Source organism: Pongo pygmaeus, chromosome Y (genome assembly GCF_028885625.2).
Source record: "Pongo pygmaeus isolate AG05252 chromosome Y, NHGRI_mPonPyg2-v2.0_pri, whole genome shotgun sequence".
Taxonomy (NCBI): Eukaryota; Metazoa; Chordata; class Mammalia; order Primates; family Hominidae; genus Pongo; species Pongo pygmaeus.
The window spans coordinates 1,186,031-1,200,169 of record NC_072397.2 but is presented as its reverse complement, the minus strand read 5'-3'; the positions used below and the strand labels follow the sequence as shown (position 1 = coordinate 1,200,169).

General features: G+C 50.5%; 1 protein-coding gene across 4 annotated transcripts in view; it reads left to right on the top strand.

Annotated features, from left to right (window-relative positions):
- The window catches only part of ASMTL (acetylserotonin O-methyltransferase like), a 51,661-nt gene that overhangs the window by 24,253 nt on the left and 13,269 nt on the right, over window positions 1–14,139 (top strand). For all 4 annotated transcript variants that reach the window (XM_054473296.2, XM_054473298.2, XM_063660939.1 and 1 more), the window contains 4 exons: window positions 3,042–3,429; window positions 6,411–6,573; window positions 10,863–11,047; window positions 13,550–13,682. In XM_054473296.2, coding sequence (XP_054329271.1) covers window positions 3,042–3,429; window positions 6,411–6,573; window positions 10,863–11,047; window positions 13,550–13,682 — 869 coding nt within the window. The remainder of the gene's footprint in view (window positions 1–3,041; window positions 3,430–6,410; window positions 6,574–10,862; window positions 11,048–13,549; window positions 13,683–14,139) is intronic.

The following is a 14,139-nucleotide window of genomic DNA, read 5'->3' as shown; positions in this document are numbered from 1 at the left end:
CGATCATATATAATTCTATATAATATATAATCGATCATATATAATTCTATATAATATATAAGCGATCATATATAATTATATATAATATATAAGCGATCATATATAATTATATATAAAATAATCGATTATATATTCTAATAAAATATAATTATATATTTATATAATATAGAATTATATATGAATATGATATGGATATTATATGTACTAAATATGATTAATATATGTAACTATGCATATTAATACATATTACATAATAATTAGTATAATGTTATGTGTGATTATATGTAAATTATATATTAAATATATGTAATTACACATATTAATTATATATAATATATAATGTATTATGTATTATATAAATATATAATTATATAAAATATATTTTTATATATTAGAAAAGTATATAAAATATTTATATAAATGTATGTATATAAATATATTTATATAAAATGTTTATTTTATATATTTATATAAATAATTTTATTTATTTTTTTGAGACAGGGTCTCACTCTGTCACCCAGGCTGGAGTGCAGTGGTACAGTCATAGCTCACTGCAGCGTCAACCTCTCAAGTCAAAATGATCCTCTCACCTCAGCCCCCTTAGTGGCTGTGTCTACAGATGCATACCACCGCGCCTGGCTAATTTTTTCTATTTTTTTGTAGCAATGGGGTCTCACTATGTTGCCCAGGCTGGTCTTGAACTCCTGGGCTCAGGCAATCCTCCCACCAAAGCCTCCTGAGTAGGTGGGACCACAGGACACGCACCAACACACGCGGCCGATTTTATTGTTAGTTTTTGTAGAGATGGAGTCTGCGTAATAGATATGTATATTAACTTAGAGGATGCTACATCAATTGGAATCAGCCAGGCAGAGGAAGACACATACCACAGGATCTCACATATATGGAATATAAAACAGTTGCACTTGGTCAAAGGATACAAGATTTAAATCAGGGCCGGGCGCGGTGGCTCACGCCTGTCATCCCAACACTTTGGGAGGCCAAGGCAGGCGGATCACCTGAGGTCAGAAGTTCAAGACCAGCCCGGATATGGCAAAACCCAATCTCTACTAAAAATACAAAAATTAGCCCAGTGTGGTGGCAGGTGCCTGTAATCCCAGCTACCCGGGAGGCTGAGACAGGAGAATCGCTTGAACCCAGGAGGTGGAGGTTGCAGTGAGCTGAGATCGCGCCACCGCACTCCAGCCTGGGCAACAGAGTGAGACTCTGTCTTAAAAAAAAAAATTAAGTGAGACGGGAGAAGTTCAAGGTTCTTTACAGCCTGGTTACTGTGGTTTACAGGAACAGTGTCTTACTGGAAAATTGCCAGCACACTACATGTAACGTCTTCTCCCCACACACACAAAATAAGTACATGAGGTGCTGGATAGGATAACTGGCTTGATTTAATGATGTCACATGTATACATATATCAAAACATCCCATTTAACACATGAACTTTTTTTTGAGACGGAGTCTTCCTCCGTCACCCAGGCCGGAGTGCAATGGCGCGATCTTGGCTCACTGCAACCTCCACCTTCCAGTTCCGAACGATTCTCCTGCCTCAGCCTCCCAAGTAGCTGGGACCACAGGCACCCACCGCCACGCCTGGCGAATTTTTCATTTTTAGTAGGGAAGGGGTTTTGCCATGCTGGCCAGGCTGGTCTCAAACTCCTGACCTCAGGTGATCTGCCTACCTCAGCCTCCCGAAGTGCTGGGATGACCAGTTGCGAGCCGCCGCGCCCAGCCCAACACCTGAATTTTCATACATACTTTAAATGTTTACATACATTTAAAGAAAGACAGGCCAGGCACAGTAGCTCAAGCCAAGACGGGAGGATTTTGAGGCAGCAGCGAACCAAGAATGTACCACTGCACTTCAGCCTGAACAACAGAGTGAGACCCTGTCTTGAAAAAAAAATAAATAGATAAAATAAGAAAGAGAAAAGAGGGCCAGATGTGGTGGTTCACGCCTGTAATCCCAGCACTTTGGGGGGCTGAGGTGGGCGGATCACTTGAGGTCAGGAGTTCGAGACCAGCCTGACCAACATGGTGAAACCCCATCTCTACTAGAAATACAAAAATTAGCCGGGTGTGGTGGCAGGTGCCTGTAATCCCAACTACCCAGGAGGCTGAGACAAGAGAATCGCTTGAACCCAGGAGGCGGAGGTTGCAGTGAGCCGAGATCGCGCCACTGCACTCCAGCCTGGGCAACAGAGCGAGACTCCGTCTTTAAAAAATAAAAATAAAAAATAAAAAGTTAAGTGAGACGGGAGAAGTTCAAGGCTCTTTACAGCCTGGTGACTGTGGTTTACAGGAACAGTGTCTTACTGGAAAATTGCCAGCACACTAGATCTGAAGTCTTCTCCCCACACACACACACAAAATTAGTACATGAGGTGCTGGATACGATAATTGGCTTGATTTAATGATGACGCATGTATACACATGTCAAAACATCCCATTTAACACATGAAATATATATATATATATATTTTTTGAGATGGAGTCTTCCTCTGTCGCCCAGGCTGGAGTGCAGTGGCACGATCTCAGCTCACTGCAACCTCCACCTCCTGGGTTCAAGTGATTCTCCTGTTTCAGCCTCCTGGGTAGCTGGGATTACAGGCACCTGCCACCACACCCAGCTAATTTTTGTATTTTTAGTAGAGATGGGGTTTCACCATGTTTGCCAGGCTGGTCTCGAACTCCTGACCTCAGGTGATCCGCCTGCCTCGGCCTCCGAAAGTGCTGGGATTACAGGCGTGAGCCACTGCACCCAGCCTTGCTGTGAAATTTTTTTTTTTTTTTTTTTTTTTTTTTTGAGACGCCACAGGCACCTGCCACCACGGCTGGCTAATTTTTTGTATTTTTTTTAGTAGAGATGGGGTTTCACTGTGTTAGCCAGGATGGTCTCGATCTCCTGACCTCGTGATCCGCCCACCTCGGCCTCCCAGCCGTGACATGTGCAGACCCAGAAACTTTTCTCCTCCTTGTCACCTCTTCCCTTGTCACCTCCTTGTCACCTTCCCCTGCCTACCCAGGGACAAAGCTGGTGGCTACGGGATCCAGGCCCTGGGCGGCGTGCTGGTGGAATCTGTACACGGGGACTTTCTGAACGTAGTGGGATTCCCGCTGAACCACTTCTGCAAGCAGCTGGTGAAGCTCTACTACCCGCCCCGCCCGGAGGACTTGCGGCGGCGTGTCAAGCACAACTCCATCCCCGCCGTGGATACCTTCGAAGACCTCAGTGACGTGGAGGGGAGCGGCTCGGAGCCCGCTCAGAGGGACACGGGCAGCTGCGATGAGAAGGCCCAGGCGGGAGAGGCGGGACAGGCCGCGGCAGAGGCTGAGTGTCACAGGACTCAGGAGACCCTGCCTCCGTTCCCGACACGCCTCCTGGAGCTGATTGACGGCTTTATGCTATCGAAGGTACCTGTGTCTGTCTCCTCAGGCCGCATTTCACAAATGACCCTACACACTCGGCTTAAATCAAAGGGAATTTACTTCTCACAGTCCTGGAGGCTGGCAGTCTGAGGTCAGGTGGTCTCAGGGCCACGCTTTCTCCAAAGGTTCTAGGAGAGGATCCTTCCTGCCTCTCCCAGCTCCTGGGGGCTCCAGGCATCCCTGGGCTTGTGGCCGAATCACTCCAGTCTCTGCCTCTGTCTCCACGTGGCCTTCTCCTCTGTGTCTGTGTCTCCTCCTCTGTCTCTTACAAGGACACCTGTCATTGGACTTGGAGTCCACCCTTCTTCATGAGGATCTCCTCTTGAGATTCTTAATTACATCTGCCAAGACCCCTTTTTAAAACAAGGTCCCATTCACAGATTCTGGGGATCAGGATATGGACAGATCTTTCAGGAGGACCACAGTTCAGTCCATTACAGTTGTAGCTAGTTCCTTCTGGAGGCCCCAGGGGAGGATCCTTCCTGCCTCTCCCAGCTCCTGGGGGCTCCAGGCGTCCCTGGGCTTGTGGCCGCATCACTCCAGTCTCTGCCTCCGTCTCCACGTGGCCTTCTCCTCTGTGTCTGCGTCTCCTGTCTCTTAGAAGAACACCTGTTATTGGGTTGAGGGCCCTGATCCAGGATGATCTCATGTCAAGATCCTTAACTTGATTACATCTGCAAAGACCCTATTTCCAAATAAGGTCTCATTTCAGGTCCTGGGCTTTAGGATGTGGACAGATCTTTCTGGGGACCACTGTTGGGTCCACCACGATTGTGTTCAGTTCCTTCTGGAGGCTCTAGGGGAGGATCCTTCCTGCATCTCCCAGCTCCTGGGGGCTCCAGGCATCCCTGGGCTTGTGGCCACACCACTCCAGTCTCTGCCTCCGTCTCCATATGGCCTTCTCCTCTGTGTCTGTGTCTCCTCTTCAGTCTCTTAGAAGGACAGCTGTCATTGGATTTTGAGGTCTCCCTAATCCACTGACTCCAACTCATCTGAAGTCCCCTAGCTTACTTACGTCTGCAAAGACCCTTTTCTCTTTTTCTTGTTTTTTTTTTTTGTTTGTTTTTTGTTTTAGATGGAGTCTGGCTCTGTTGTCCAGGCTGGAGTGCAGTGGCATGATCTCGGCTCACTGCAACCTCCGCCTCCCAGGTTCAAGCGATTCTCCTGCCTCAGCCTCCTGAGTAACTGTGGTCCTCCTGAAAGATCTGTCCATAGCCTGATCCCCAGAATCTGTGAATAGGACCTTGTTTTAAAAAGGGGTCTTGGCAGATGTAATTAAGAATCTCAAGAGGAGATCCTGAGTAGCCTCAGGAGTAGCCTCCTGATTACAGGCACCCACCACCAAGCCCGGCTAATTTTTGTACTTTTAGTAGAGACAGGGTTTCGCTATGTTGGCCAGGCTGGTCTCGAACTCCTGACCTCAGCTGATCCACCCACCTCGGCCTCCTCCTAAAGTGCTGGGATTACAGGCGTGAGCCACCGCGCCCGGCCTGAGGCCCCATCTTTCAGCTGTTCTGTTCAGGGGCCCCTCACGGTGGCAGCCTAGAAGGGATGCAGCCCTCCCAACACCAGGGGTCCCTCACAGGGCGTCCTCTGGGAAGCAGAGGTGGGGATGTCAGGTGCAGGAGGGGCGCAGGCTTTGGGAGACAGGGAGATGGGCTGACGACACCTCCTGCCATTCATCATCAGGAGAGAGAACATGCAGTGAATAAGGAATAAAGGCACATTCCATCTGTGCCTCTAATTTACCGAGTGGTGATTATTAAATCACCACCAGGTGGCTTATAAACAACAGACATTGATTCTCCCACAGTCCTGGAGGCTGGAGGTCCGACCGAGATCAACGTGTGGGCAGGGCTGGTTCCTCCTGAGGCCTCTCTCCTGGACTTGGAGATGCCGTCTTCTCCCTGTGTCCTCACAGGGTCATCCCTCTGTGTGTGCCTGTGTGTCTCCTCTTCTTATGAGATGTCTTAGTCCATCTCAGGCTGCTATCACAGAACACCATAGACTGGGTGGCTTATAAACAACAGATATTGATTCTCCCACAGTCCTGGAGGCTGGAAGTCTGAGATCCAGGTGTGGGCAGGGCTGGTTCCTCCTGAGGCCTGTCTCCTTGGCTTGGAGACATCATCTTCCCCCAAGTCATCCCTCTGTGTGTGGCTTATGAACAACAGACATTGATTCTCCTACAGTCCTGGAGGCTGGAAGTCCGAGATGAAGGTGTGGGCAGGGCTGGTTCCTCCTGAGGCCTCTTTCCTGGGCTTGTAGATGCCGTCTTCCCCCTGGGTCATCCCTGTGTGTGTCTGTGTCCTCATCTCATCTTCTTATGGGATGTCTTAGTGCATTTCAGGCTGCTATCACAGAATACCATAGACTGGGTGGCTTATAAACAACAGACATCGACTCTCCCACAGTCCTGGCGGCTGGAAGTCCAGTATAAACGTGTGGGCAGGGCTGGTTCCTCCTGAGGCCTCTCTCCTGGGCTTGGAGATGCTGTCTTCTCCCTGTGTCCTCACAGGGTCATCCCTCTGTGTGTGTCTGTGTCCTCATCTCCTTTTCTTATAGGGACCCCAGTCCTATTGGATTAGGGTCCACCCAAATGACCTCATTTTACCTGAGTCACTTCTTTAAAACCCTGCCTACAAATACAGTCACATCCTGAGGGACTGGGGGGATTAGGGGTTCAACATATGGGTTTTGAACTCAGCCCATATCTGCAGCATATTGATTTTTCTCCCATGGGCTGGTTTTTCTGCATGATATTCGTTGATGTGCTTTTACCTTGTGTACGCCTTGTTTTATAGCTGGGGACTTGATCCTATAAATCCCCACCATTCTCTGTGAAAGAAGGCTCAGTGGCCAAGTTGTATACTTTCGACAACATTGGTCTCCATCTTTTGGGTCTATGGGAGTAAAAAGTACTCGACAAGTGACTTAATGAGTCTCTCTGCACTTGTTTTTAACAGGCCCTGTTCACCGCTTGCAAACTGAAGGTGTTTGATTTGTTAAAAGATGAAGCACCCCAGAAGGCTGCGGATATTGCCAGCAAAGTGGACACCTCTGCGTGTGGAATGGAGAGGCTTCTGAACATCTGTGCTGCCATGGGGCTCCTGGAGAAGACAGAGCAAGGTGACAGGACCCAGCGGGTTTTGCTCTGAGAATCTTTGCAGGTGGAAGTCACTGAGGGAAGGTGACCTGGAGCCTGGGCAGAGTGAGGAAGGAGGGCCACGCCTTCTGTCCCTCTGCCCTCAGGAATGCTGCTTTTCCCGAAAGGGTGAGAAGCAGAGGGTGAATGACAGAGAGGGAAGAGTGGCAGCCGCGAGCACATAGGAGAAGCGTGACCTCCTTATGGGTTCTAGTCTCAAAGGGGCTGTATCAGTCTATGTTCTCCTGAGAAACAGAACCCAATAGGGTGTACACAGACATTGATTTACTTGCTTATTTATTTTTATAGACAGATAACGTGGATGGATGGGTAGACAGATACATAGATAGATGATAAATGCATAGATACATTGATATAGATTGATGATACAGAGATGATAGATACATAGATGATGGGTAGAGTTAATAGATGTATAAATGGATGGATGGATGGTAGGTGGATAGATGGATGGGAGGAAGGATGGATGGATGGATGGATGGACAGATGGATCGATCAATGGATGGATAGATGCATGGATGGGAAGGTGGATGGACTGGTGGATCAGTAGATGGGTGGATGGATGGGTGGGTGTGTGGATGGATAGATGGATGGATGGAGAGGTGGATGGATAAATGAAAGGGTGGGTAGATAGGTGGGTAAGTGGATGGATGGGTGGATGGATGAGTGGGTGAGTGGATAGATGGATGGATGTGTGGATGGATGGATGGATGACTGGATGGGTAGGTGGGTGAATGGATGTGTGGATGGATGGATGAGTGGGCGTGTGGATGGATGGGTGCATGGATGGATGGATAAATGAAAGGTGGGTAGATAGATGGATGGATCGATGAATCGGTGGATGAGTGCATAGATGGGTGGGTAAGTGGATGGATGGGTGGATGGATAAGTGGGTGAGGGGGTGGTTGGGTGGATGGACGGACGGACGGACGGACGGACAGACAGACGGATGGATGTGTGGATGGATGGGTGAGTGGATAGATGGATGAGTGGGCGTGTGGATGGATGGGCGTGTGAATGGATGGATGAGTGGATGGATGGGTGCATGGCTGGGTGGGTGATTGGGAGTATGGGTGAATAGATGGCTGGGTGGGTGGACAGATGGGAGGGTGGATGAATAGATGTATCAGTGGATTGGTGGTTGGGTAGCTGGGTGGGGGAATGGATGGATGAATGGGTAGATGGGTGGATAGATGAGTTGGCATGTGGATGAGTGGGTGAATGGATGGATGAGTGGATGGATGGGTGGATGATTGGGAGTGTGGGTGAATAGATGGATGGGTGGGTGGACGGATGGATGGGAGGGTAGATGAATAGATGTATCAGTGGATCAGTGGTTGGGTAGCTGGGTGGGGGAATGGATGGATGAATGGGTAGATGGGTGGTTGGATGGGTGGATGGATGAGTGGGCATGTGGATGAGTGCATGAATGGATGGATGGGTGCATGGCTGGGTGGATGATGGGGAGGGTGGGTGAACAGATGGATGGATGGATGGATGGATGGATGGATGGATGGATGGATGAGTGACTGGATGGGTGGGGGAATGAATGGATAAATGGATGTAGATGGATGGGGAGGGTGGGTGAAGATGGGTGGGTGGGTGGATGGATGGATGGATGGATGGTGATTGGATGGGTGGGGGAATGAATGGATAAATGGATGTAGATGGATGGGGAGGGTGGGTGAACAGATGGGTGGGTGGGTGGATGGATGGATGGATGGATGGTGATTGGATGGGTGGGGGAATGAATGGATAAATGGATGTAGATGGATGGGGAGGGTGGGTGAACAGATGGGTGGGTGGGTGGATGGGTGGATGGATGGATGAGTGATTGGATGGGTGGGGGAATGAATGGATAAATGGATGTAGATGGATGGGGAGGGTGGGTGAACAGATGGGTGGATGGATGGATGGATGGATGGATGAGTGATTGGATGGGTGGGGGAATGAATGGATAAATGGATGTAGATGGATGGATACATGCATGGATGGTTGGATCAGTGGATCCATCAGTGGATGGGTGAATAGATGGATGGGTAGGTGGATGGATGGATGAGTGGGCATGTGGATGGGTGGGCGTGTGAATGGATGGATGATTGGATGGATGGGTGCATGGCTGGGTGGACGATTGGGAGGGTGGGTGAATAGATGGTGGGTGGACGGATGGATGGATAGATGTATCAGTGGATTGCTGGATGGGTAGCTGGGTGGGGGAATGGATGGATGACTGGGTAGATGGGTGGATCAGTGGATTGGATGGGTGGGGTAATGCATAGATGAGTGATGAATGGGTGGATCAGCAGATGGATGGGTGGACGATTAGATGGGTGGGTGAGTGGATAACTGGATGGGTGGGTGAATGGGTGGATGGATGGATGGATGGATGACAATGTGTTTTCTGAATTGAACAGAACTCTTCAGCATGGTGCTAGAACAGAGAGCACATGGCCAAGTCCTTGAGTAGCTTGGGAAGGGCAGGAGAACAGATGACACCTGGGCAGAGGTGGCTGTGCTTCTATGATTAGGACACAAAGCACGCACTGGTTGAGGCTCCAAAGGCTGTGCCCTTACCACAGAGACATGTGACTATATCCTTAGAGGTTGGAACATAGAAGCCAGAACATCTTCCCCAGCCAGAGCAGTTCAGTACCATTCTCCCGTATTGAAAATAATGATGAATAGGCCAGGTGTGGTGGCTCACGCCTGTAATCCCAGCACTTTGGGAGGCCAAGGCAGGCAGATCACGAGTTCAGGAGATCAAGACCATCCTGGGTAACACGGTGAAACCCTGTCTCTACTAAAAATACAAAAAATTAACCGGGCATGGTGGCAGACACCTGTAGTCCCAGCTACTAAGGAAGCTGAGGCAGGACAATGGCATGAACCCAGGAGATGGAGCTTGCAGTGAGCTGAGATCATGCCACTGCACTCCAGCTTGGGAGACAGAGTGAGACTCCATCTCAAGAAAAATTTAAAAATTAAAAAAAAGAAAGAAAATAATGATGAATATGGATAAATGCTTTTCATCACCGGCACCATGAAAGCTTGTTCCAACTCCTTTTGACAATGCTTTGTGCAGTTGAGTCCTAGGAGCAGTTCCATGTCTGCACAGGCTGCTCCTGCTTCACCATAGGTCTCATCATTTATTCATGATGAAAATAAATGTCATCTATCTGACTATAGCAAACTGTACACTCAGGGTCAGCTCAGTGGGAAAACAGTAACATTTCATCATTAACATGAACACAGGACTGTTTCTTACATAGGAGGACCAGAGTGGTGCGAGGCCATCTGTTTCCATATACGGGTCTCCACCAACAACTCCTCCACCTTCCAGCCTCCCATTCTGTGGGAGGGGGCATCCTGGAAGGGAGCTTGGGGACTGGGTCTATGGACAGCTGACCTGGGCATGCAGTGGGTGGAGGATGAAGTTCCCAGTATCATTTGGGGCTTTCCAGGGTAACAGAACCCCTAGGATATAACCTAGGAGATTTATCTTAAGGACTTACGTGATTGCGCGGGCTGGCAAGTCCAAAATCCACAGGGCCGGTCAGCAGGCTGGAAGCTCAGGCAGGAGCTGCTGCTGCCATCTTCAAGTGGAATTTCTCCTCCAGGAAAGCCTAATGTTTGCTTCTGGGGTTTTCAATGAGCTGGATGAGGCCAGCGCACATTTTGGGCGGTTAATCTCCTTTACTTAAAGTCAAACCGATGGTAGATACAAACGCCAGCTACAGCACACCTCCACAGCCACATCTAGACGGGTGTTTGCCTGCATAACTGGGAACTTGAGCGTGGCCACGATCATGAAGGATCAGCCTCAGTGCATAACAGTTACAGCAGTCGACAGCTGGGGCGTGGTGGCTGCTGTTTTCCCGCCCAGCTGACCCTGAGTGTACGGTTTGCTATAGTCAGATGGATGATGTTTATTTTAACATCTCAATGATGCATCCCCTACGGTCAGGTTTCCTTGAGTGTACGGTTTGCTATAGTCAGATGGATGATGTTTATTTTAACATCTCAATGATGCATCCCCTACAGTCAGGTTTCCTTGAGTGTACGGTTTGCTATAGTCAGATGGATGATGTTTAACATCTCAATGATGCATCCCCTACGGTCCAGTTTCTTTGAGGGTACAGTTTGCTATAGTCAGATGGATGATGTTTATTTTAACATCTCAATTATACATCCCCTACGGTCAGGTTTCCTTGGATTTTCTCGTTAGGAGGTCACACGACTGTCCCTGTTTCTTCAGGTTACAGTAACACAGAGACAGCGAACCTCCACCTGGCATCGGACGGTGAATACTCTCTGCATGGCATCATCATGCACAAAAATGACCTCACCTGGAACCTCTTTACATACCTGGAGTTTGCCATCCGAGAGGGAACACACCAGCACCACAGGCTGTTGGGGAAGAAGGTGGAAGATCTGTTCCAGGTAGCGTAACACCGCCGCGGACACCTTTCCATGTAGCGTGCATTTTGCTAAAGCACTTTGACACACAGATCAGTAGGTATCTTGATCAGTCTGTCTCCAGTCTGACAGATCCCAAAGGCTTGGCTCATTCTGCCTGGAGAACTTAGTGCTGTGGCTGTTGCATCACTCAGCCCTGGAACAGGTGCAAGGTAGACATCCTCCACTGTTATCCAGCAGCTGATGAAAACAGAATTTCCTCCTAGAAACAGGTTTGAAGGCCATGCTCAGGGGCTCACACCTGTCACTCCCAGCTCTTCGGGAGGCCAAGTTGGGAGGATGATTTGAGCCCAGGAGTTTGAGGCCAGCCTGGGCAACATAGTGAGACCCCATCTCTACAAAAAATTAACAATTAGGCTGGGCATGGTGGCATGAGCCTGTAATCCCAGCTAGCTTGGGAGGCCAAGGTGGGCTGATCACCTGAGGTCAGGAGTGCGAGACCAGCCTGGCCAACATGCTGAAACCCCGTCTCTACTAAAAATACAAAAAAAATTATCTGGGCATGGTGGTGCGTGCCTGTAGTCCCAGCTACTCAAGAGGCTGAGGCAGGAGAATCGTTTGAACCCGGGATGTGGTGGTTGCAGTGAGCTGAGATCACGCCACTGCCCTCCAGCCTGGGTGACAGAGCGAGACTCTGTCTGAAAAATAGAAATAGGAAGGAGTTGGACAGGCTGCCTTAAATGAATGCCCTGTTTCTTCTTTGCTTCAATGGAATTGACACTTGCTTATCTGAGACCGCTGTTTGCAAAGCACTCCCTGCATCCTCTCGTCCCTCCTTCCCCTTTCCCCGCCAAGAACCTTTCTGAGGTGGACGTGTGAGATGTGGTGGGGTCTGTGGGGCCTGTGCAGATGGGTGGGTCTTGGTCTGCAGGACTGCGCCAGCCAGACATGGGGAGTCTGCTGTGGGCTCAGCTGGCCGCAGCCTCATTCCTCCTTGGCAGCGTTGGCCCGAGCTCCTGTGGCACCGAGCACTGAGTCAGGGTGTGTGTGTGTGTGATGCAGAGATGAGCCCCAGGGAGCCTGGGGCTTCGTTCAGATGTCAGGGAGAGACAGAGACAGACAGATAGAGGGAGATACAGAGAAAGAGAGACAGGCAGACAGAAAGATAGAGGGAGCCAGAGATAGAGAGACAGAGGGAGACAGAAACAGGGAGACAGAGAGAAAGAAAGAGACAGAGATAGATGGAGACGGGAGACAGAGAGATACAGTGAGATAGGGAGACAGAGAGACAGAGACAGAGGGAGACAAAGACGGGGAGACAGAGCCAGAGATAGAGTGAGACAGACACGGAGATGGGAGACAAAAATAGCGAGATAGGGAGAGACATGGAGAGACAGGGAGACCTGAGAGACAGGGATAGAGGGAGACAAAGACAGGGAGACAGAGACAGAGAGACAAAAACAAAGATAGAGGGAGACAGACACAGACGGAGACATAGAGGGAGATGGGAGACAGAGACAATCAGGTAGGGAGACAGAGACAGGGAGGCTTGGAGAGACAGAGATAGAGGCAGATAGAGACAGAAACAGGAGACAGATGTAGAGATAGAGGGAGACAGACAGAAACGGAGACAGGAGACAGAGACAGAGAGAAAGAGGAAGACAGAGACACACAGAGGGAGACAAACAGGACAGACAGACACAGACCAAGGGAGAAAGAGTCAGAGAGAGAAGCCAGTGGTGGAGAGAAGCTGAGAGGCATGGACAGGGGCCCTGAGCCGTTGTGAGCAGCCGGCCTGGGCATTGCAGAGGACAGATCCCTGAGCCTCATCATTGCCACCCAAGCAGGAGAGGACCGGGGAGCCCCCACGGGATTTAGGGAGCCAGGATGGAGACGGGCTGTCCCGCTGGGAGCGGGGCTCAGAAGCATCCTCAGCTGGGCTTGCTTGCCCTGGGGGAACAGGGGATGTCCAAGCGAACCCTGGATGCAGCCCTGAGCCAGGACGGGCCTGGGCTCCTCTGGGACCCGGGGTAGGTGCCACCAGGGGGACTTGGAGAAGCTCAGAGGAGCTTCTCCTCTGCACGCCGGAATTCTCGGAGGAGCCCCCTCTGCACACTGCACCACTGTGGTGAAGGCTGAGCTGCGGCACCTGCAGAGACATTTTGGCTTCTCTCCGGTTTTCTCCAGTGAGATGTTTGTGGGCCACCCGGAGCCTCCAGGGTGAAAAGCTTTATTGTGAAAAGCCTATTGCGAAACTCAGACACTTGGAGTTCAGGCTGTGGTGTGGACTAAGTGATTCCAAGGAGATCGTCCACCACTTTGGGGTCCTCTGTCCCCAGCCAGCCCAGCCCCCACACAGACAGGGGTACCCAACACAGCTGTGGCATGAAGCCCCCTCTGCAGCCCAGGCATGGCTGAGCCCCCACGCTCTGGAGCCCTGCACTTCTCCCCCCGACCCCCAGGGAAAGGCTGGGTGATCCCTCGGCCCGTGTTCTCTGGTGCCCCTAAGCACCCGCTGTGTTCCAGGACGCGTACTACCAGAGCCCGGAGACGCGGCTGAGGTTCATGTGGGCCATGCACAGCATGGTGAAGCTGACTGCGTGCCAGGTGGCCACGGCCTTCGATCTGTCCCGCTTCTCCTCCGCCTGCGACGTGGGAGGTGGGTAGCCGCCCCGCCAGGGCTCTCCTTACTTTCCTTTATTAAGCCACAGGCATCTTCCCTGCTCAGGACACCTGCAAACTGCCTTTTTCCATTGACAAACCTGATAACGACCTGAACTGCGCCAGATCATGGGTGGATATTCCCCAGTTTCAGAAGGTCCCCGGGGATGCCTTAATGCCCCCCTAGAGACTCCGGGGCCCTCTCTGTTGTCTGCGGAGCTGAGGTGGAGCACCTTGGAACCCCTGGATTCCCCTCAGCAAGGCTGATTATATCCTGACTCACCCTCCACCCCACCCCAGCCCTGGACAGTGGGTGGAGCAGTACCCACATTCCCAAGGGCTGCAGGAGGATCAGGGGCCTGGGACAATTCTCACACCATCAGCTTACATTTCCCCAACCTCTGAATGCCTCTCCTGTTTGTGGTCCAGCGTGGCTGCTGTAGCACTAGGATCAT